The sequence below is a fragment of the Schistocerca americana genome, chromosome 2 (assembly GCF_021461395.2).
Source record: "Schistocerca americana isolate TAMUIC-IGC-003095 chromosome 2, iqSchAmer2.1, whole genome shotgun sequence".
NCBI classification, from domain to species: Eukaryota; Metazoa; Arthropoda; class Insecta; order Orthoptera; family Acrididae; genus Schistocerca; species Schistocerca americana.
The window spans coordinates 264,389,412-264,412,143 of record NC_060120.1 but is presented as its reverse complement, the minus strand read 5'-3'; the positions used below and the strand labels follow the sequence as shown (position 1 = coordinate 264,412,143).

At 41.1% G+C, this 22,732-nt stretch overlaps 1 protein-coding gene across 1 annotated transcript in view; it reads left to right on the top strand.

Annotated features, from left to right (window-relative positions):
- Positions 1–22,732, top strand: part of LOC124593948 (xaa-Pro aminopeptidase ApepP-like) — a 144,263-nt gene that overhangs the window by 108,268 nt on the left and 13,263 nt on the right. Inside the window, exons 10-13 of the mRNA XM_047132297.1 lie at positions 3,089–3,322; positions 3,403–3,444; positions 20,068–20,144; positions 20,807–20,902. Of these exons, the coding sequence (XP_046988253.1) occupies positions 3,089–3,322; positions 3,403–3,444; positions 20,068–20,144; positions 20,807–20,902 (449 nt within the window). The remainder of the gene's footprint in view (positions 1–3,088; positions 3,323–3,402; positions 3,445–20,067; positions 20,145–20,806; positions 20,903–22,732) is intronic.

Genomic DNA, 22,732 nt, shown 5'->3' with positions numbered 1-22,732 from the left:
ACCGCCACTCGAAGGTACGATGCAGTCTGAAGTTGAGTAGTAAAGTGATGTGTCCATATGTCGTAATATTTGTATCATTTGCAGTATACAGGCAAGCGTCATCATGACTGTGACAAGGTAACATGGTCTATCTGGTACTGTACTTTTGTGTTGTGTTCCTTAATAAACAAGTGTTGTGCACTGCCTGTTGACGTGGCTGTAACTGCTACTGTATCAGCATCACGATTCACTTTACAAGATAGTATACATTTATGTGCATCTTCACCAAATTTTCTGTGGTGCCAACATATGTTGTGTATCACTGACAAATGATTTCGACTCCTTGACCATTGACCTGTGTGTTACCTTTTGTGTGCTTTTTGTAATGCAGTCACTTGTACTGTAAGCTCAGCTAGAAGTCTTCTGTGCATCCACTGGTAGTCAGGATAGCCATGTATTGCATAATACATCATCACTGGCAGTATTACCTGCAAGAGTATGCAGCTGATGAAGCAGTTGTGATGGAGTTCTTTTGCCTAATCCCTCTATTTATAAATACTTTTCCAGACATTTAGCTTCAGACTGGGACAACCACATAATCAATGACTTCTTTATGGCAGCATATCGTTTGATTTCAGGAGGTGTAGGAAGAATGTCTTGGACTTCTGTGGCAAGATCATCCCTTAATGCAGCTACCACTTAACTATATTTTGTTTCATCTGCCGTAATCTGTGCTAAGATGAACTGGCTCTCTAATTCTGTGAACCAAAGCAAGGGGTCATGCTGCCAAAAAGGTTGTTGTTTGATCGTAACCTTGCTGAAATTTCCATTACGTGAGGCTGGCTCAGTAGGCACTGGTGAGGAACTCATCTTTGTGCTGAATGAAAAACTGACATGGTTGGTGCAGGAGTAACAGTTGTAGTTTTCACATGTCACGGAATGTCAGGCCAGCATGGAACCACTGTTATGCATGATCATGTTGCACGGCACCATTTATATGTAGTTAACTCATGAAAAGGTTTATTTCCACATTTAAATTAATTATGCAAAAGTAAATTCTTCATTTGTGTGGCCATATTGTTTGTAGCTACCTTACAATTCCAAAGGGTATTTTCATTCTGTTGTTGAACTACTAGAAAATGAGTAATTTTTTTTCCTAACAAGAAGCATTTCACTTTATCGAGGTAAAGCATCATAAGTGGCTGTGATTTCCCCATGGTTTCTCACCTACATTGGGAAATGCCATCTGTTAAGACATCTTTGCAGTTTTCCTTCTTTAGACACTGATACTCATAGCTTAATTTTTAATTTCTCTGCAGAACTATGCATTTCTCATGTTTTACACAGCAAACTTTTTCATACACCATTGTTTTCTGTCTCTGTTTATGTGGTTTGCATGATATTCCATGTCAACAAGACAAAACAAGGATTAACCATATAATCAAAAACAAAGAATAAACACAATGGGGTATAGAACCATGGAACTCTGATACAGTCTACACCACTGTACTGTGGAATGTATATAGCAGGAGTCATTACATATATATCCAGTGAATAGGACTCAGACACATTTGAGTTACATCTCTGAATACTTGTACGATGGTCTTTGTTCTAGAAAGGACTCATGGTTGTAATCTAGGGACAATTGATCCTCTTGCTTACAAGCTTTGTTGCACAGTTCACTCAACAGGGGAACTAGCTTGGTATTTCCCTTTCTGTTTATATTCAGTCCATTGCTCATGTGTTCTTCAGGGTTCATTTTACTTAGTTCTAGCAAACCTACATAGATAAACTTATCACACAACTCTTTTAGCTCATAATTGTAGAGCTGTACTTCTCTTTTTGCATGACTATTGTGGTATTTACATGACTGTTGTGGCATATCATGTCACAGTGGCTTGTTTGTGATGAAAATGTTTATATTCAGTTGTATTGGCTTTAAGTTTCACAACCATTGCAGGGTTGCCTTGATTTTGTTTCTATATACATGGTTGGTGCTGCTTGTAATCATCACATGGCCATCTTATTTTAGCTGACTTTCTCCACCACTGCACTATATATGTAATAGCTTATGCCATGGGCACAAAAAGTAAGAGTAGATCATCCAGAATCACATTTCAGGAATGGAATCTGCTCAAGGAAAAAAATTCTGTACAAAGTGATCTGATCCAAAAGAGTATTATGTACAAAATTAGTACATGTTGCTACAGAAGAATGCTGAAGATTAGATGGGTAGATCACATCACTAATGAGGAAGTATTGAATATGATTGGGGAGAAGAGAAGTTTGTGGCACAACTTGACCAGAAGAAGGGATCGATTGGTAGGACATGTTTTGAGGCATCAAGGGATCACCAATTTAGTATTGGAGGGCAGCGTGGAGAGTAAAAATCGTAGAGGGAGACCAAGAGATGAATACACTAAGCAGATTCTGAAGGATGTAGGTTGCAGTAGATACTGGGAGATGAAGAAGCTTGCACAGGATAGAGTAGCATGGAGAGCTGCATCAAACCAGTCTCAGGACTGAAGACCACAACAACAACAACATAGTACATGTTTAATACATGTGTTTGCATGGCCATCTTCCACAGCAGTAGCAGTCAGCTCAAGACGGATAACCTATAGTAACAGATAGTACATGTTTGTCCAAAAACACATTTTGCATTTTAGGTTGAGAACCTGTCTACTTCTGTATCAGCCTCATTTCCTCCAACAATTTCCTCTTGTTTCAGAAGATATGATTTTTGTCTGTTGTTCATGTGCACCTGGTGAGATAGAAGTTGGGAGGGGGGTGAGAAGACAGAGTTTTAGTAATAAGTATCCAGGAATTGGGACAGTCAAAAATTTGAGAGCTAAGCAGATACATCAGTTTCTGTATGTTCATGTATCCATCATAATACACTCCATCTAAGAGGTTGATGGTGACCTGTCCCAACCATAATTTTGTTTCGCAAATAAGTTACTTATAGTTTTTACAGATGCAACATCTAAAGATAATTTTTTCAGTTTTATGCAAGATCTAAAGATATTTCTACTATCATGTTTCGTTGATTTTTTTTTTTGCATGTGTAATGAGTGTTGTACTCAAATTTAAATTTTTGTTTATGTAGATGGAACAACAGATGTCACTCGCACAATGCATTATGGAGTACCAACTGAAGAGCAACGTACTATATACACTAAACTGCTCATGGGTTGCATTAATATTGCAACAACTATTTTTCCTGAAGGCAAAACTTTAAGTGAACTTGAGATTTTAATACGAGCACCTTTATACAGTCTTGGATTGAACTACGGACATGGAAGTACACATGGGATTGGCTCGTTTTTAGCTGTGCATGAAGGTCTTATAATTCTTTTAATTCAAATTCTTATTACTTGCTTAGGACATTTACATTCTTCTAACAATCAGTTTTATTTTCAGCTTTCAACACTACGTACCATGAGAACTTCTTTGGATCACAAGGTGTGTAGTCATTCGCGTAAGATAATATTACAAGAAGAGAGATGGATCATACTTACAAATGGTCGACAAACTGTCCATGAAGAGATGCATTTCAGGGTGTCCAAATTATTACTGGACCCAACATTTCCTTATTAAATTTGACAATAGCAGATATGGAGCATGGAAATCACAAGCCATTTCATGTAATTGTGATGGTTTTATTAGCTGTTATGACAGCATAGACCACTTTACAACACTGAACCCCATTTTATCTTAGTGTACATACACTCCTGGAAATTGAAATAAGAACACCGTGAATTCATTGTCCCAGGAAGGGGAAACTTTATTGACACATTCCTGGGGTCAGATACATCACATGATCACACTGACAGAACCACAGGCACATAGACACAGGCAACAGAGCATGCACAATGTCGGCACTAGTACAGTGTATATCCACCTTTCGCAGCAATGCAGGCTGCTATTCTCCCATGGAGACGATCGTAGAGATGCTGGATGTAGTCCTGTGGAACGGCTTGCCATGCCATTTCCACCTGGCACCTCAGTTGGACCAGCGTTCGTGCTGGACGTGCAGACCGCGTGAGACGACGCTTCATCCAGTCCCAAACATGCTCAATGGGGGACAGATCCGGAGATCTTGCTGGCCAGGGTAGTTGACTTACACCTTCTAGAGCACATTGGGTGGCACGGGATACATGCGGACGTGCATTGTCCTGTTGGAACAGCAAGTTCCCTTGCCGGTCTAGGAATGGTAGAACGATGGGTTCGATGACGGTTTGGATGTACCGTGCACTATTCAGTGTCCCCTCGACGATCACCAGTGGTGTACGGCCAGTGTAGGAGATCGCTCCCCACACCATGATGCCGGGTGTTGGCCCTGTGTGCCTCGGTCGTATGCAGTCCTGATTGTGGCGCTCACCTGCACGGCGCCAAACACGCATACGACCATCATTGGCACCAAGGCAGAAGTGACTCTCATCGCTGAAGACGACACGTCTCCATTCGTCCCTCCATTCACACCTGTCGCGACACCACTGGAGGCGGGCTGCACGATGTTGGGGCGTGAGCGGAAGACGGCCTAACGGTGTGCGAGACCGTAGCCCAGCTTCATGGAGACGGTTGCGAATGGTCCTCGCCGATACCCTAGGAGCAACAGTGTCCCTAAATTGCTGGGAAGTGGCGGTGCGGTCCCCTACGGCACTACGTAGGATCCTACGGTCTTGGCGTGCATCCGTGCGTCGCTGCGGTCCGGTCCCAGGTCGACGGGCACGTGCACCTTCCGCCGACCACTGGCGACAACATCGATGTACTGTGGAGACCTCACGCCCCACGTGTTGAGCAATTCGGCGGTACGTCCACCTGGCCTCCCGCATGCCCACTATACGCCCTCGCTCAAAGTCCGTCAACTGCACATACGGTTCACGTCCACGCTGTCGCGGCATGCTAGCAGTGTTAAAGACTGCGATGGAGCTCCGTATGCCACGGCAAACTGGCTGACACTGACGGCGGCGGTGCACAAATGCTGTGCAGCTAGCGCCATTCGACGGCCAACACCGCGGTTCCTGGTGTGTCCGCTGTGCCGTGCGTGTGATCATTGCTTGTACAGCCCTCTCGCAGTGTCCGGAGCAAGTATGGTGGGTCTGACACACCGGTGACAATGTGTTCTTTTTTCCATTTCCAGGAGTGTATGTTTATGGGTTACTATTCCTTCCTAATATATCTACAAGAAGAATTCAGAAGTCTACAGATTCCATGAGCAAGGGAGCCTCTTGAAACAGTGTTATCTATGTGTTGTGAGCATAAAAAGATGGGGGTGGTTCCAGTTTGCATCAAGTAGTACTGTTGAAGCATGTTGCTTTATCAATACCATAATTCTGGACTTACTGAATGATTGTCCCCAAATGTCTTTGCTGCTGAAATTCTGTTTCCTAACAAGGGAAGAGAGAAGTCACTAATTTTACACAAGGCACTCAGAAAACGTTTTCATCACCAACATTTGTCATAAGGTATGATTCCTTCCTTATCGTAATATGTCTGCTAGATGCTGTGAGTGACAATCATTCAGCATGATATAACTAACATTGTTCTCTCTTCCACCATGCACTCATGTTAAGAGATAACAAAATTACACTTTTAGTTGCCCTTTGGAGAGAAAGTATCACAAACCTATGTTATAAAGTTGACTTAGCAGTTAAGAAATAAATGCATGAATTCTTTTTCTGATCTCAATTCAGCATTCTTGTGACTGATATTAATCATGCTCCTGAGATTCTTGATCTTGCATATTTACTGGGTGTCCCAGGAGGAATGGTCAGTATTCAAGGATATGACAGGAATGATCATTCAAAGGAAGAAAGTGTAATAAATGTGAGCTCTAAAATGCACACTTTAAGAGCTATGAGCACTTCTTTGATACTGTGGAACAAATATTTCATACTACAAACTTTTTACTTCCCATGTTTTGGGAGCTGATAGTATGGACCAAAAAAAGAAAAAAATGTCAAACAAACAAGGGCTCTAAAGGGCAAACCTTAAGAGTTATGGGGACTCATTTATCTTCACTACTGTGAAAAACATCTCTTATAGTGAGTAAGTGCTCATAGCTCTAAAGGTACATATTTTTGAAACCCATGTTTACTAGACAATTTTTTTCTTGTTTTGGTCCATATTACCTCCTCCCAATATATACTATATAAAGAGCTTGCAGTACGAGAGATCAGTTTGACAATACCAAAGATGAAGAATTGCTCATAGCTTTCAAGCTGTGCATTTTGCAGCCCATGTTTACTAGACTTTTTGGTTCGAATGAGCGTCCGTGTCCTATCTCTGTTGTAGGTTACCTATCTAACAGATTCCAGTGGGCAACAAAAACCTGATTTTCATTATTTTACATAATTACTGAGGAAATTTAAAAATTGGCCATAATCTACTCGACATGATGTATAATCTTGTGTTAAAGATTTGATGCAATGAAACAAATATTACAGACAGAAACTCTGTATATGTTTTGAGATGGCTTAAGTCTCCACAAATAGACACCAAGACTGTATTCATCCAGATTTAAGAATGGAGCACTTAGCAACTTCCAACAAACTCTACACAGTAATTTCAAAACCATACAAAACTTTTTCTCACTGACACTTCACACAAAATGATAAAAAGAAAAAAAGTTTATCACTTACTATATTTTTACTGTTCATGCAGTAAGACTTCATTATCAGGTGTGACATTTTAATGTATTACTTCTTTACTACTAATTCTATTTGCAACATATTGTGCAGATAGTATGCACATATACCACTGAATGTATCCGCAAAATCATATCATTCAGGGTGAGGAGCCATGATGGTAGTTGAAGAAGGTGAGAGAGATAACAAAATATTTGAAAAAAGTGATAAGACCTTTTAAGAAAGTGATTAAAATTGACAAATTATTTCCACAAAAAATATGGCATGGATGAATTATTTTCATTTTTGATATTCTCTATAAAAAGGGCCAGTTAATACCATAATAAACTTCCTCATACAAATTTATTAATGCACTGGTATGCAGGTACATTGGTAATTCAGTATTGGTAATCGTAATTCACAAACAAAATCTCCAACGCATTTTTATTTTTACAAATATTGACATTCTACACTTCAATACTGAAAAAAGATCAACAAAATATTGTTGTATTACTGTTTCTTAGGAATCTTAGAAAAATTAAATAATCATACTAGATTTTCTTTTCTCAAGAGTTTTTTGAATTGTTTCCACCTCCCTGTGTTTCGCTCATTCTTCTACTTTCATGACTTGTGCATCCTCAAGCATACTCTGGGCCAATGTTGCTGTCTGTAAATAATTTTCTTCAAGTGTTTTCTTCAGTTTATCTGAAACTTGAGGGACAAGCTCTTTTCATGCCTCCTTAGATAGTTGGAGTTCCTTTTTATTTTCTTTCAGAGCAGCTAGCTGGTAGTCAACTGATTTTTCCATGTTATTCATCTCTTTAATCTCCTCTTCAAGATACATTCAGTTGTGTGTCTCCTTTTGCTTTTCTTCTAATTCAGGTTTGCTTTCATTTTCACATTATTCCTTGTAAGCAGCATAATTTGCAAGTGATCTCCATACATAATGAATTGTCAGTCATTGGTTACTGAAGGTAAATGGGTATATTGTGCCAGAGCACCCCTCACAGTCAAAACATTATTTACAAATCTTTCAATCATTCCTGCCTTGTCTTAATGTAATGTGTGCTTTAAAATGGAATACCTCTATGTCTGCATTACCATGGAAAAATGTAGGCAAAATCTTAACAAGTTTTGAAACATTTGGGTACTTTAATTCTGTGAATGATAAGCCTGTTTTTGAAATGTATTGCTGCCAGTAATTGTCAATACCTTTATTATATAAAGACGGGTCATCTTTTTCAAACTATAGAACTTCCACTCATTTAATAATTAATTTGCCAGGCATCAGACAGCATCATTTTTGTAGCCTTTAACATTCCATTGCAGTTTCTACTGTTTATTCTTCCTTTGGGATCTAAAAACCTAAACTTTTCCCCCCAGGGGAACCATAGCTCTTTTGTTGGTATGTGTGTGGTGCACATGTGTCCCCAAGCTATTGCAACCTTTATACTTTTCCGGGCTCCTTTACCTTCCCCTTCCTTCTCCTTCTCCTTCCCTGTCCTTGTTCCTTTCCCTTTGCCTCTTCCTTTCCCTCTCTTGGTGTTCTTCTTTATGTTGGCCTGGCTATCCTTGTGACTTTGCTTCCTCTTGCAGTTTTCATTGATTAAGTTTTTTCCTCCTTTTTGGCTTTTATTTTTTGTCCTCCCTCAGGGATTGACCTCCGTCTCTAAACCTGAAATCTGTAGTGTGAGTCAGATGGGGAAGAATTCCCTCCCTATCATCTTTGGCTCTCCCTTTTCCCCCCTTCCCCTGCCTCCCTGCCATAGCTCTTTCACCTCCTTGCTAGGTCACCAGCTTGATAGCCAGTCCATGTAGTGGGGCTGTTATGTACCCATCTAGCTAAGTCCTCTGACACCGCAGGGATTACACTGCTGGTACCTGCATTGTGAACACATTGTGCAAGTCTAGGAATGGTTGCCCATCTTTTCAGGGAATCGGAACTCCAGGCAGTGACCATCCTGCCAGGCAGCCACTGCTGTGGCTGGGTGGCACCCAAAAGCCAAGCCCCTGTTCAAAGTGGGTGGTACTAGGGCGGACATTTGGCACATAAAATGTGTTAAACTCTCTGGCCACTCTTCTGCAGCTGCATCTCTTCCTCGACAGAGTTCTGTCTCAATTCCTGTTTCTGCTTTCCCAGTCTTACCCTCCTTGGCTGCCCCCTAGGAGGAGGGCCAGGCCCACTGGCTTGAGGCAAAACCCTTTCCACGGTTTCTAGTCTGTACCAGTACTGATGGGGAGGCTTTTACTGCCACCAAACCTCTTTTCTTTGTGGAACATATTAGGACAAGTTCAGTGAAGTTGAGTCATTAAGCAAGATGAGATCTGGCTGTCTCCATATAAAGACAACTTCTGCCAGTAAATCAGCCTTGCTCTGTGACTGCAACTGTTTAGGAGACATCCTTGTGACTATCATTCCCCACAAGTCACTCAATATGACACAGGGCGCCATTTTTCATGGGGACCTTCTCCTCAGTCCCATGATGAACTTAGAGCTAATCTTGAATGACATGGCATTCGCACTGGCACTTTCATTCTGACATTTTAGGGGGATACCCTGCTTCAGAAGTTCAAGGTAACAATCTGCAGATGCAAAGTGAAACCATACATTCCACCTCCCATCCATTGCTTCTGTGGCCTCAAGTTCAGTCACATGTCCTCGCGATACAATGCCACTACCATCTGTGGCGACTTTGGCTGTCATCTTCATGTTGGAATACGTTGCACCCCACTGCCTTACTGTGTAAACTGCTCTCATCTCCATTCTCCCCACTCACTGGAGTGTCCAGTGTACATGAAGGAAAAAAGAATTCAGAAAATAAATATCTTTGACTGTCTCAGCTACTTTGAGGCCCAGAAAAAGTTTGACAGACTTCACCCTATCAATCTCTCCTCTGCTTTTGCCTCAGTTACATCTTCCCCTCCTCACACTCCCCCCCTTACCCTCATCCTACCACCCTTCTCTCTCCTCACCCTCGGCGGCTCCCATCGCAGCCCCTCCAGGAACCCCTCCTCCTCCTCCTCCTTCTCCTCCTCAGCCAAGGAAGACATTCTCTTCCCTGGCTCCTGCTAGGGGTGGGGCTCCCTCTCAGAATACCCCTCCCTAGTATTCTTGGGATAGGAAGCTTGCACCCTTGGGTTGGACGAGAGACCCACGCTCTGAGAGCACCAAAGCCACTTGCTCTCTGTCAGATTCTGACTTCACTGCACCTAATCTCTTACTGGTGAAGTCTCCTCCCTCCCTCCAAGGGAGAAGGAGAAGAAGCCGTGCAAGTCAAAGGATGAGGCTTGCCTAGATGGTAGCCCCTCCTCTTCAGCCCAAATTAGACCCAGTTTTTATGGATGTCACCCTATCCTTGTTGCTGACAACCACTGACTGAGTGACATGACCTCTCCTCGACTTCTTTACGTCTCACCTGGACTCTCACCACACAATAATCCAGTGGAATTGCTACGGATATTATTGTCACCTACCGGAAATACAACACCTTGTTTACTCCTACTCTGTGTTCTGCCTTGCTCTTCAAAAAATGCTCTTCTGTGATGACCTCTCTTCAATATTTCATGGTTATCAAGTGTCCTGTTGGAATCGTGACAGGCCTGGGATAGTGTCTGGAGGGGTCTAAACTTTGATTAGTACTAATGTCATCAGCGACTGGATCCCCCTTCATACCAACCTGGAAGCAGTAGTGGTTAGAGTGCAACAGTTCAGACAATCACCATTTGCAATGTCTACCTTCTAGGCCAGTTCCTTATGTTGAACCATCTACCTTAATAAAGCAACTACCGCCCTCATATCTCCTCCCTTATTACAGACTTTGATTTGTGTCTCTTCAATGATAGTTCCCTTGCCCACTTCAGTGCTGCTCATGGAATTTTTACTGCTATTGATCTCACAATCTCCTCCCCTGCTCTCACGGCTTCCCTACATTGGTCACTCCATGATGATCTTTGTGACAATGACCACTTTACAGTGATTCTATCATTCTTCTGACATCGCCAGGTAGACAGGTCCCCACATTGGGCATTCTGCAGGGCCAGTTGGCCTTTATATATGTATGCTGTACACTTCAACACCTCTCTCTTGAACTGCATAGGTGCGGTCGTGCACGGCATCTCCGCCACTTTTGTTCATGCTTCTGGCACTGCTGTCTCCCTGTCCACAGGTCCTCTTCGACATCAAACAATATTGTGGTGGACCAAGGATGTCGTAGTCACTGTCCAGGACCACTGACGGGCACTGCAGTTATTTAAATGACACCCTTCACAGACAAGCTCCTCACTTTTAAGTGTCTCCATGATAAGGCTCATTACTTTATTAAGCAGAGTAGAAAGGAACGCTGGGAGTGCTGTCTTTCCTCCCTGGGGATCTATGCCTCTTGGTCACATGTTTGTTCCAAGCTCTGCAGCCTTCTGGGCTGCCAGTGACAGTCAACTGTCCAGGGCCTTATCCTCCAAAGTGCTGTGTGTACTGATCCATTGGTCCTTGCAGAACACTTTGCGATACGCTTTGCGACAGCATTGGTGTCCTCTTCCTATACTTCTTCCTTGCTCTGGCAGAAACACCAGGTTGAACTGCCCCTGCCCTGTTTCACTTCTCATCAAGCTGAACCCTATAATGAACCATTCTCTGAATGGGAATTCTAGCAGGCTCTTACCTCTTCACTTCACATGGCCCCAGGCCCGGATTCCATCCATAACCATATGATCCAACACTTGGATGTTATGCAGGGGCAACATCTACTCATAGTTTTCAGTAACATTTGGCTCATCGGTGCCTTCCCATTGCAGTGGTGAGACAGTATAGTTATTCCTGGGAAGAACTCAACATCTCTCAACAGCTATCAGCCAATTAGCCTGACAAATGTACTTTGTAAGCTGCTTGTGAGGATGGTTAGCTTCTGATTATGTTGGGTTCTAAAATCTCGGTGTCTTTTGTCCCCATATCAGTATGGCTTCCAGGAAGGATGATCTTCAACTGACCATTTACTCAGATTGGAAACTGCAATTGGTCAGGCTTTTACTAACCGCCAGCACCTTGTCGTAGTCTTCTTTGACCTACGTATGGCGTATGACATGGCTTGGTGTGATCACATTTCAGTTACCCTCCATGACTGGGGCTTTCACAGCCCCCTTCTGATTTTTATTAATGAGTTTTTATCCCACCAGCTCTTCCTGGTTCGAGTTGTCAGTTCACTCAGCACCCCTCTCAGATTGTGGAGAATAGTATCCCACAGGATTTTGTGTTAAGAGTCACACTCTTCCTCATAGCCATCAATGAGCTTGTAACCTCTGCTGGGCCTTTGGTTACACAGATGTTGTAAGTTGACAATTTTTGCATTGGTGTAGCTCCCAGTCAGTAGCATCTGCTGAGTGCTGGCTCCAAGGTGCCCCTGTGTGGGCTGTTTCACATGACTTCCAGTTTTTCCCTCCAAAATGCAGGTTATGCATTATTGTCACCAACCCACAGTACACCCCAATCCATAACTTAATTTAGACACCCAGTTGCTAGATCTTGTAGCACAGTCCCATTTCTTGGGCCTTATTTTTGATAAAAAGCTGACATGACTGCCTCATATTCGCCACCTTAAGACTACAGGGATGCAGAAGCTTAATGCTCTCCACCTCCTGGCCCACACAACTTGAGGTGCAGATCGTGCTACTCTTCTCCATGCTGTGGTCTTGTCCAGACTAGATTATGGTAGTCTGGTTTATGGCTCAGGGGCTCCTGCTCCTCTGAAAATACTTGAACCTGTTCACCACTGTGGGGTGTGCCTGGCTATTTTTGTCTTTCGCACTAGTCCCGTTCATAGTCCCCTCACAGAAGTGGGGATTCCCTCTCTACAAACATGGTGGAGCCAACTCCTAGTTTCTTATGCAATCGCCATTTGTAGATCTCTTGACCATCCCATGTACCCTGTCCTGTTTACAAATGAGGTATGTCTCCCTCCTGATCACTGCTCATAGGTGGAATTGCTGGTTGGAATGCGTCTCATTTCTCTCTGTCGGGAACTCCATCTCCACTCATTGAAATGCTCCCTATGTATTTCCTCTCAGCCCCCCCCCCTCCCCCTTTGGATGGTGCCTAGACCATGAATTTGGACCTACCTATTCCAGGGTTGTAAGGTCTCTGTTGCCCCTATGCTCTTCTGGCGTCTTGTACATTCCATCCTTGCAGAGTTCCAGGATGCTACCATCTTCTACACTGCTGGTTCTAAGATGATAGATAAAGCGGGATATGCTTTCACTTCAGCTACAGGCTTAGAATGCCATTTTTTGATGGTATCATGTAGTGTGCTCACAGAAGAGCTGCTAGCCATTACCAGAGCCCTCCATTTTGTTATTCAGGCCTCCCTCCATAGTGTTTTAATATGTCCCGACTCAATGAGCAGCCTGCAGGTGATCGACCGATGTTATTCTCATCATCCCTTGGTCTCTGCTATCTATGACCTTCTCTCTGCCTGTGGCCATGCCGCCTGCTCAGTTGTCTTTCTTTGAGTCCCAAGTCATGTGGGTATCCCCGGGAATGAACTGGCTGACCATTTGATACTTACCTCACATTTGCTTTCATGACTCAAGCTGTGGATATGTAGATCTACATCAAATCTCTCTTTGCCCAAACGTGGAATGACATCTGGTGCACTACTGCTCTCAGTAATAAACTCTGCGCAATCAAGGAGACAACTGCAGTTTGGTGCTCTTCCTTCTGCTCCTCTCGCAAGGAGTCCACTGTCTTATGTTGTCTACGCATTGATCATACCAGGCTCATCCATTGTTTCCTCCTGTGTAACAAACCACCCCCAAAATGTGGTTGTGGAACCAGACTGATGGTATCCCATGTATTGGTGGAATGTCCCCTCCTTTTGGCCCTATGTACTAAGTATAGTCTTCCCAATTCCTTAATATTAATGTTAGCAGATGATCCATGGATGGTTGAAGTGGTCCTCATTTTCCGCTGTGAAAGTGGTTTTTATTTCCAGATATAAGGTTCTGCTTTACTCCTGGAGCAGGAGCAGAGTGGTTGTGGTTGGGGCATCTCTTCGCGTTTTCTTGGCCTGGGACACCATGACCACTCCCCCATGTAAAAACTGATCTTTTTCCCAGTTTTTAGATTTGATCTATAACCTTGGATGCCTTCTGCTGTGTGTGTTATAACTTCCTCATTTTATAGTTTGACTCCCCTGACTGGATCCATTCACTTTTAGTAAGTAACTTTGGAATCACAGGAATGATGACATTGCAATTTGGTCCCATAACACCTCTCAATCAATCAGTCAAACTAAAACTTTTCAGTGGTGCATTTGATAAGCATGTGGTTTTGATCACAAGTTTGCAAGTTGTGATGTAATGTTGTTGGGCATTCTGTGGAACTTGTCATGTTCTTCCAGTTCACTAAGTTCTTTGGTAACTTATCCTGAGGCCTGAAAACAAAGACTAGGTATGCCAGTAAAAAAAAACCTACCTGCCTACAAACAACGTACTAGACGAATGCTATTAGGTTTCTGTAAACATTGCAGCACAACATCTGCCTTAACAAAAGGTAACAGAGGACTGGAAGTTTGCCATGGATGCACAAGAGGCAACTATCATGTTATTCTTAGGCTTCAGCAAAGCCTTTGACATTGTCGAATATGACATTTTACATGCCAAACTTAGCAGCCAAAATTTTTTGCCAAGTGCAGTGCAGTGGTTTCCCTCATATCTGACGCCTTACCAACAATGCATCATGTTCAGCACCATAAAGTCACAATGGAGGAAGGTAGTATCAGGCATCCCCCAGGCTCTGGTGTTAGGACCTCTTTTCATTGTATGTAAATAATGTGTCATCAGTTCTGTCCTGCTGCAGATACCACATGTATACTGGTGACCTCCAATTGTATCTAAGTACAAAACAAATAAACCTGAAGGCTGCTATTGAGAATCTCAGTACCAAATTGTGTGCACTATGTAAATGGATGCAGGGTATAGGGATAAAGTTCAACCCATCCGAATCCTAAGAGGTACTAGTTGGTTACTCTAGGCTCATTAGCTTGAAATGCCAGGAATCCCTACCATATTTAACCCTAAATGGGACAAATATCAACTTCTCTACTTCAGCACAGAGTCTAGGAGTAATAATGGAAGACAATCTAAAATGGACTGAGCAGACAACTGCAATGTGCAAGAACCCATCAGTATCTCTCCATGACCTACAAAGATATAAAAAGGCTATTCCCTCTTGACCCAAAAAAGAAACTTGTACAAACACTTGTTGTTGTTGTGGTCTTCAGTCCTGAGACTGGTTTGATGCAGCTCTCCATGCTAATCTATCCTGTGCAAGCTCCTTCATCTCCCAGTACCTACTGCAACCTACATCCTTCTGAATCTGCTTAGTGTATTCATCTCTTGGTCTCCCTCTACAATTTTTACCCTCCACACTGCCCTCCATTGCTAAATTTGTGATCCCTTGATGCCTCAGGACATGTCCTACCAACCGATCCCTTCTTCTAGTCAAGTTGTGCCACAACTCCTCTTCTCCCCAATTCTATTCAATACCTCCTCATTAGTTATGTGATCTACCCATCTAATCTTCAGCATTCTTCTGTAGCACCACATTTCAAAAGCTTCTATTCTCTTCTTGTCCAAACTATTTATTGTCCATGTTTCACTTCCATACATGGCTACACTCCATACAAATACTTTCAGAAACGACTTCCTGACATTTAAATCTATACTCAATGTTAACAAATTTCTCTTCTTCAGAAACGCTTTCCTTGCCATTGCCAGTCTACATTTTATATCCTCTCTATTTTGACCGTCATCAGTTATTTTGCTCCCCAAATAGCAAAACTCCTTTACTACTTTAAGTGTCTCATTTCCTAATTCCCTCAGCATCACCTGACTTAATTCGACTACATTCCATTATCCTCATTTTGCTTTTGTTGATGTTCATCTTATATCCTCCTATCAAGACACTGTCCATTCCGTTCAACTGCTCCTCCAAGTCCTTTGCTGTCTCTGACAGAATTACAATGTCATCGGTGAACCTCAAAGTTTTTATCTCTTCTCCCTGGATTTTAATACCTACTCCAAATTTTTCTTTTGTTTCCTTTACTGCTTGCTCAATATACAGATTGAATAACATCGGGGAGAGGCTACACCCCTGTCTCACTCCCTTTGCAAATACTGCTTCTCTTTCATGCCCCTCGACTCTTATAACTGCCATCTGGTTTCTGTACAAATTGTAAATAGCCTTTCGCTCCCTGTATTTTACCCCTGCCACCTTTAGAATTTGAAAGAGAGTATTCCAGTCAACATTGTCAAAAGCTTTCTCTAAGTCTACAAATGATAGAAACGTAGGTTTGCCTTTCCTTAATCTTCCTTCTAAGATAAGTCGTAAGGTCAGTATTGCCTCACCTGTTCCAACATTTCTACGGAATCCAAACTGATCTTCCCCGAGGTCGGCTTCTACCAGTTTTTCCATTCGTCTGTAAAGAATTCGCGTTAGTATTTTGCAGCTGTGGCTTATTAAACTGATAGTTTGGTAATTTTCACATCTGTCAACACCTGCTTTCTTTGGGACTGGAATTATTATATTCTTCTTGAAGTCTGAGGCTATTTCACCTGTTTCATACATCTTGCTCACCAGGTGGTAGAGTTTTGTCAGGACTGGCTCTCCTAAGGCCGTCAGTAGTTCTAATGGAATGTTGTCTACTCCCGGGGCCTTGTTTCGACTCAGATCTTTCAGTGCTCTGTCAAACTCTTCATGCAGTATCGTATCTCCCATTTCATCTTCATCTACATCCTCTTCCATTTCCATAATATTGTCCTCAAGTACATCACACTTGTATAGACCCTCTATATACTCCTTCGACCTTTCTGCTTTCCCCTCTTTGCTTAGAACTGGGTTTCCATCTGAGCTCTTGATATTCGTACAAGTGGCTCACTTTTCTCCAAAGGTCTCTTTAATTTTCCTGTAGTCTGTATGTATCTTACCTCTAGTGAGATAAGCCTCTACATCCTTACATTTGTCCTCTAGCCATGCTTGCTTAACCATTTTGCACTTCCTGTCGATCTCATTTTTGAGACGTTTGTATTCCTTTTTGCCTGCTTCATTTACTGCATTTTTATATTTTCTCCTTTCATCAATTAAATTCAATATTTCTTCTGTTACCCAAGGATTTCTACTAGCCTTCGTCTTTTTACCTACTTGATCCTCTGCTGCCTTCACTACTTCATCCCTCAGAGCTACCCATTCATCTTCTACTGTATTTTTTTCCCCCATTCCAGTCAATCGTTCCCTTATGCTCTCCCTGAAACTCTGTACAACCTCTGGTTTAGTCAGTTTATCCAGGTCCCATCTCCTTAAATTCCCACCTTTTTCAATTTCTTCAGTTTTAATCTACAGTTCATAACCAATAGATTGTGGTCAGAGTCCACATCACTTTCTCAAAGTCCTTCTCGGCAGTAGGAACCTGACTCTGGAAAAACCTTCCGCTTTGTATTAGAGAACTGAATAACATCTCCAGCTTCAGAAGACAGTTAATGACAAATCTACTAAAGCAACAATAAGAAATACCATTGCCCCTGTATGCACTTTGTACCCTTGTACATCCTTCTTTTCAACAAGGTCTTCCCCATTTCCCTGTATACTTAGCTGGTGCAGTCTCCTTAAATTTCTTTTCCCCAGACCTCCAAATATCATTAAACATCTATTTTGTCACCAGTAAATTCTTTTTATATCTGCCACTATCAATATTGTTATTGTTGACATTATTATTATTATTATTGTTATTATCACTATTGGTGGCAGCAGCTGAAGTACTTACCTTCAATGGCAAATAACTACCCAGAGAGATCATTGAATGTGTGATTGTTGGAACAGCTTCATAAATTTGGAGCTCTGATCTTCCACAGCCTATGACTGCTTGTGAAGCCTGCAAGAAGCCCCTCTGAGAATAACATCATACTTGTATTTTGTTAAAATGAAAAATTGGAAGGGCAGTGCTCCTTCACTGATAGTTATTCTTGCAGTTCATGTTTCTGTTGGCTGAACATATTTCTTATTTGCAACTTTAGTGCAATTGCTTTCATCATCATGGAACACAGTCTTCTTTAGCTGGCTGTGATTAGCATTCATCATTACAGACAAAGAAATCCCAGAGTCTACAAGTGCCTATGCTGGTTGACTGTCAATGATAGTATCAATGAGATTTACTGACATCTTGGCAACTAAAACAATTTTTCAGGTGGCTGTCAACAGCAGCAATATACTTGGAGAAATGTATGATACACATTGGGTTGTCTTTGACCCCATGGACCAACTTCACAGTGGAAAAATATGTATTGTGACAACTTCACATCATACATGCTATTTAACCAGAAATGGTGTATACGTCCCTGGTTAAATAGCATGTATGATGTGAAGTTGTCACGATACATATTTTTCCACTGTGAAGATGATCTATGGTCAAAACCAGTTGTGAAAAAAAATACATTGTAAGATAGCACAGTGTGTATCATTCATTTATCCAAGTATCTAGGCAACTGTCATCCATGGATACAGGGTTATCTTGTCAGTTAGGCAAGTGGCTGGTCCTCTTTATGGCAAAGAGAAATGCCTACAGTATGTTGGGGAGTGAGATTCTGCTGGGTATAATGATGAGCTTTGTCCCACAGGTCAACTATAATTGCCTGCAGTTGACTCTTGTGATTGTTGATGTCTTGCAGCATAACAATTATTGACACAGTGAAAACAGAGCAGTGTGTTCTCCACTGTCCTCTGAATGTGTGTTTTCCTGTGGGGCATTTTAATTGGTGGAAAAGTGGGTTTCCTGAGTCAGTCAGATACTGGGTTGTTGTTTGACGGTAATGGACAAGTACATTCTTCAAGATGCGACTGGTGCCAAAGATTGATTCACCCCTTCTTCAACATTCTTTGTTACCTCCTGACCTATGGGGTTGATGTTCATGGTTGCTATGTCTTGTGTGCACTTTATGACAGTTCTGGACACCATGAAATGCTGTATCTCTGCTCTTACAACTGCCATAGGGACCACATTTGGGAGATAACCATACCTCTTTCATCTGATCTTTCTTTTTTTGTGTGTTTCCTTGATGCACTGGCACTATCTGATGAATTCTTCTGTCATGACATCCTTTCCGAGAACAGCTTGATAATTGTCTTTGCGTCTCCTTCACCAGACATGAGATTTTGTTGACTCTTGTCAGATTTGGATTCACCATGTTGCATAGGGGTAAAACATTTTTTATGTACAATTGTGTAATTTCACTTGATGTTGGGCTCTTGTTTTTCAGTTGTAATTCTGATGAGGTATCTTGCTGTTGATTATCACCAAATGTTTTCTTTAGTTCAGCCTGGAATTTATTCGAGCTATTGAGCTTCTCTTCATTGTTCTCAAACTGTTGCTGGGCTATGTCTTTCAAGTAAATGTATAAATTTGTCAACCGCATCATGTCATTCCACCTGTTGTATTGAGGGACAGTGGGACACAGTTGAATCCCTTCAGATATTTCATTGGGTCGTGATCAGTATCTCCAGTGAAGACTGGTGTACAAGTGACTTACTGCTGACTTGGAATTCGTAGGTGTCCTGATTATGTGAGCCATGGGAATGATGTATTCCTTGTATTCTGGTTGCTGTACAAGGAGAGAACAGCTTTCACATTGCCTAATTGGAACCTCAGTGATGTAGATGTTTTGATGTATGGGGCATTTCTACCAAACAGTGTCACATCAAAACTACAATTAAGTCCAAATCCAGAGGCAGTGGTATCAGTGAAGTACAACATATGGAACTGAAAGCACATTTATTATGAACACCAATGTAGAGCCAGACCAGAACTGACTTCCTGGACAGAGAGTGCAGCTATTTATACAAACATACATCAAATAATCCAGAATGCTGGTATTTATAAAGCACTGAATATTCCAGAATATACAGACATTATAAACATAAAATACATACTTCAAGAACATTCCAGAAATGATAACTACTATGCAACAAATAATTCCTGGTAGTCAGATTTGAAGTGGTTGCCCACAGCATGCCAACCAGTGACACTAACTGCTGTGCTACACTGCATACATCACAACTTGTGGCAGTATAGAGTTATTACAAGTAGAATTATTAAAATGATTTTATTTTATAAAAATAAAAGTGGTACAAGTGATTATATTGCAACAATTAGACTAGTCTGACCAAGTAAATCAGGGAACAGGTTGATCACACCTGCTAGCTAACTGGCAGATCCTTTGTCTACATTACAAGAAAGATGTTTGTTGACTCTGCTAAAATTAGATGTTTGAGCTCAAAATGCCATTAGAATCATTTTCTGTATAAACTGTCTCTGCTAGAAAGTATTTTTTGTCATGCAGTGACTTATTTTCATGTTCCCAGTCTTTTTTAAATTTCCTCTCAAGTTACTATCACTGACAATAATTTTTCTCATTTCAGAGCCTGGTTACTACAGAGCTAATGAGTTTGGAATGAGACTTGAAAATATAGTGACTGTTGTTCCTGCTAATGTCTCAGTAAGTCTAATATTTAAAAACATAACCTACTCTGATAATTTGGAAACACGCTTTACACCACTAGATTACAAAGCAGAGAATAAGGAATAACTAGCCCTTATTCTTTTTCACCAGCCTCCCATTGACCTTATGAATGTCTCCACCATCTTTATTCTGCACTCATCCTTCTTTCCTTTGCTACAAACCCTTGCACACAGTGTCATTAGTATGCATAAGTAAACTTCTTTGCTTGGAAGAGATCACTATTATCTACTCGCACTCACTGCAACAGCAGCAACTGGAGCATTGCTGAACACACATTATTAAGCATTTGTGAATTAAAGTATTCAAATACTTCAATGAAGTTCTTATATAATATGGAAAGAACAGAAAGAAGACTGAAAAAAGGAGAAAATAAAGTGAAAGTAATTTCACACACCATGTCAGAGGAGCTTTCCTCATTTCTTGTCTTCTTCTTTCTCTTGAAGTACAATCTCATTTAAAATCAGAAAGTGCTGAAATTCAGTGCTTGATTTCTAATTTCTGTGTGTCAGTCCTGCTCTGTAATGCCCCGTTTCATCTAATGGTAAACAGCCATCTCTTTTCTGGCTCAAATAATGATAATACTGAATTCTGAACTGTAACAAGAGCTAATAATTTATGTTATCATGTTATAATTGCAGGGCGAGTCTGGAGAAACATTCTTGACATTTGAAACTGTCACTCTAGTCCCTTATGAACCAAAGCTCATAAACACCCAACTTATGACAGCTGACCAGGTATGTAGAGTTACAGAACAGAGTTCAGATGTAATACACTGTAAGTCAACTTTAAAACTTTTAACAGATGTTATGAAATAAAACAAAAAGAAATGCAGGAAGAAGCACAATGTAATAATGACTTTACTCTCAGGTTCCAGCTCGTTTTTTTGTATCGCTTTCATTATCAAATTGCATACTTATTTTGTGAATTTGTAAATGTCTGCAAATATAGGGAGAGTAAATATATTGAGAAGGACACTGAACATTATGGACACAAAACAAGAAACCATAACACTGATGAGAATGTAGACACAGTGCAGGTTTCATTTACTACCAATTAAATTTCTTGCTGGATAGAAAGTGCTGCAAAATTTTACATTTTGGATAGTTGGTTTTTGTAACTATTGCAACAGCAACTGTCCAAATATGACTGGGTTTTGGTACAGAATGGTCCAACAGCTGGCTTGAGACATACTCAACAACTTATCAAACCCTTGTATGCATTGGATACCTTTATAGACTGGGACTGGGTCAGTGAATACTTGGAAGAAATTCAGTATTAATATTACTGCATTTTGATGCAGTTCTCAGCTTACGCTTCTTTACTTGCTGCCCATTGGTGGAAGATTTTAGTGACAGTAATACCTCTTATTACTTAAAACTACTCAGCGGAGGACGTAGAAAGAAGGAGAAACATTTTCCAGCCTAATCCCATGTGCCTTACTGCATCCAGCATCTCCATCCATTATCATTGTGAAGTGAAAGCCTAAAATATCAAAATTAGTGGTGCATCAGAATCTGAAATGAAATTAGCATTAACTGAAAATACTGACACATGAAATTACTACTTCTGGGCAGTTCCTCCCACAAAATAAATATAATGGTGATGATGTCAGATACAGTTCACAAACAGAGCTTCAGACTACAAACATAAAATGGTTCAAATGGCTCTGAGCACTATGGGACTCAAGTGCTGTGGTCATCAGTCCCCGAGAACTTAGAACTACTTAAACCTAACTAACCTAAGGACATCACACACATCCATGCCCGAGGCAGGATTCGAACCTGCGACCGTAGCAGTCGCACGGTTCCGGACTGCGTGCCTAGAACCGCGAGACCACCGTGGCCGGCCTACAAACATAACAAATGTTCATTGTCCACTTACATCCACATCCACATCTACAGTTACATCTGCATACATAGTGTGCAAGTCACCATATGGGGTGTGGTGGAGGGTACACATACCATGATTAGTCATTTTCTTTCCTCTTCCACTTGCATTATTTCATTGAAAAAAAGTCTGTGATTACTTGTGTATTGCAGTAGATAAGGAAGTTTTGCATGTGAACTACATGGAAAAATGCTCTCTGCATTGCTTGCAATTATTTACCAAAAACTCATTTTGTATCTCAACAGTTTGTGAGCAAAGACAAATGCTTCGAATATTTCACTTTCACTCTGTCCTTTGTGCATGTGAGCATAAGTGAGTGCACTACTTACAATCCATTTTCTTGAGATTGGAGATAGATATAAATCTTGTTTCAAATTTAACAGAAAAATTCAATATGTTAGCTACATTTCATATGCAGCAATGTGTTACCTGACATGTACCAAATGCAGACTCATTGCAACCTATATTTTTTATTGTAAACTAATTGAAATGTCATGCAATAAATTACTTAATATTGGTATATCACAATAATTATGACCATTTAACAAAATAATAGGTAGTTCATCATGAAGCTGACAAATGAATCTATGAAATGTGAGAGAACCTAATTTTTTTTACCAAATACTTTCTTTTAAAACATTTGAGAAAGATTGCAGAGCTGGGGGCATGCTTACACC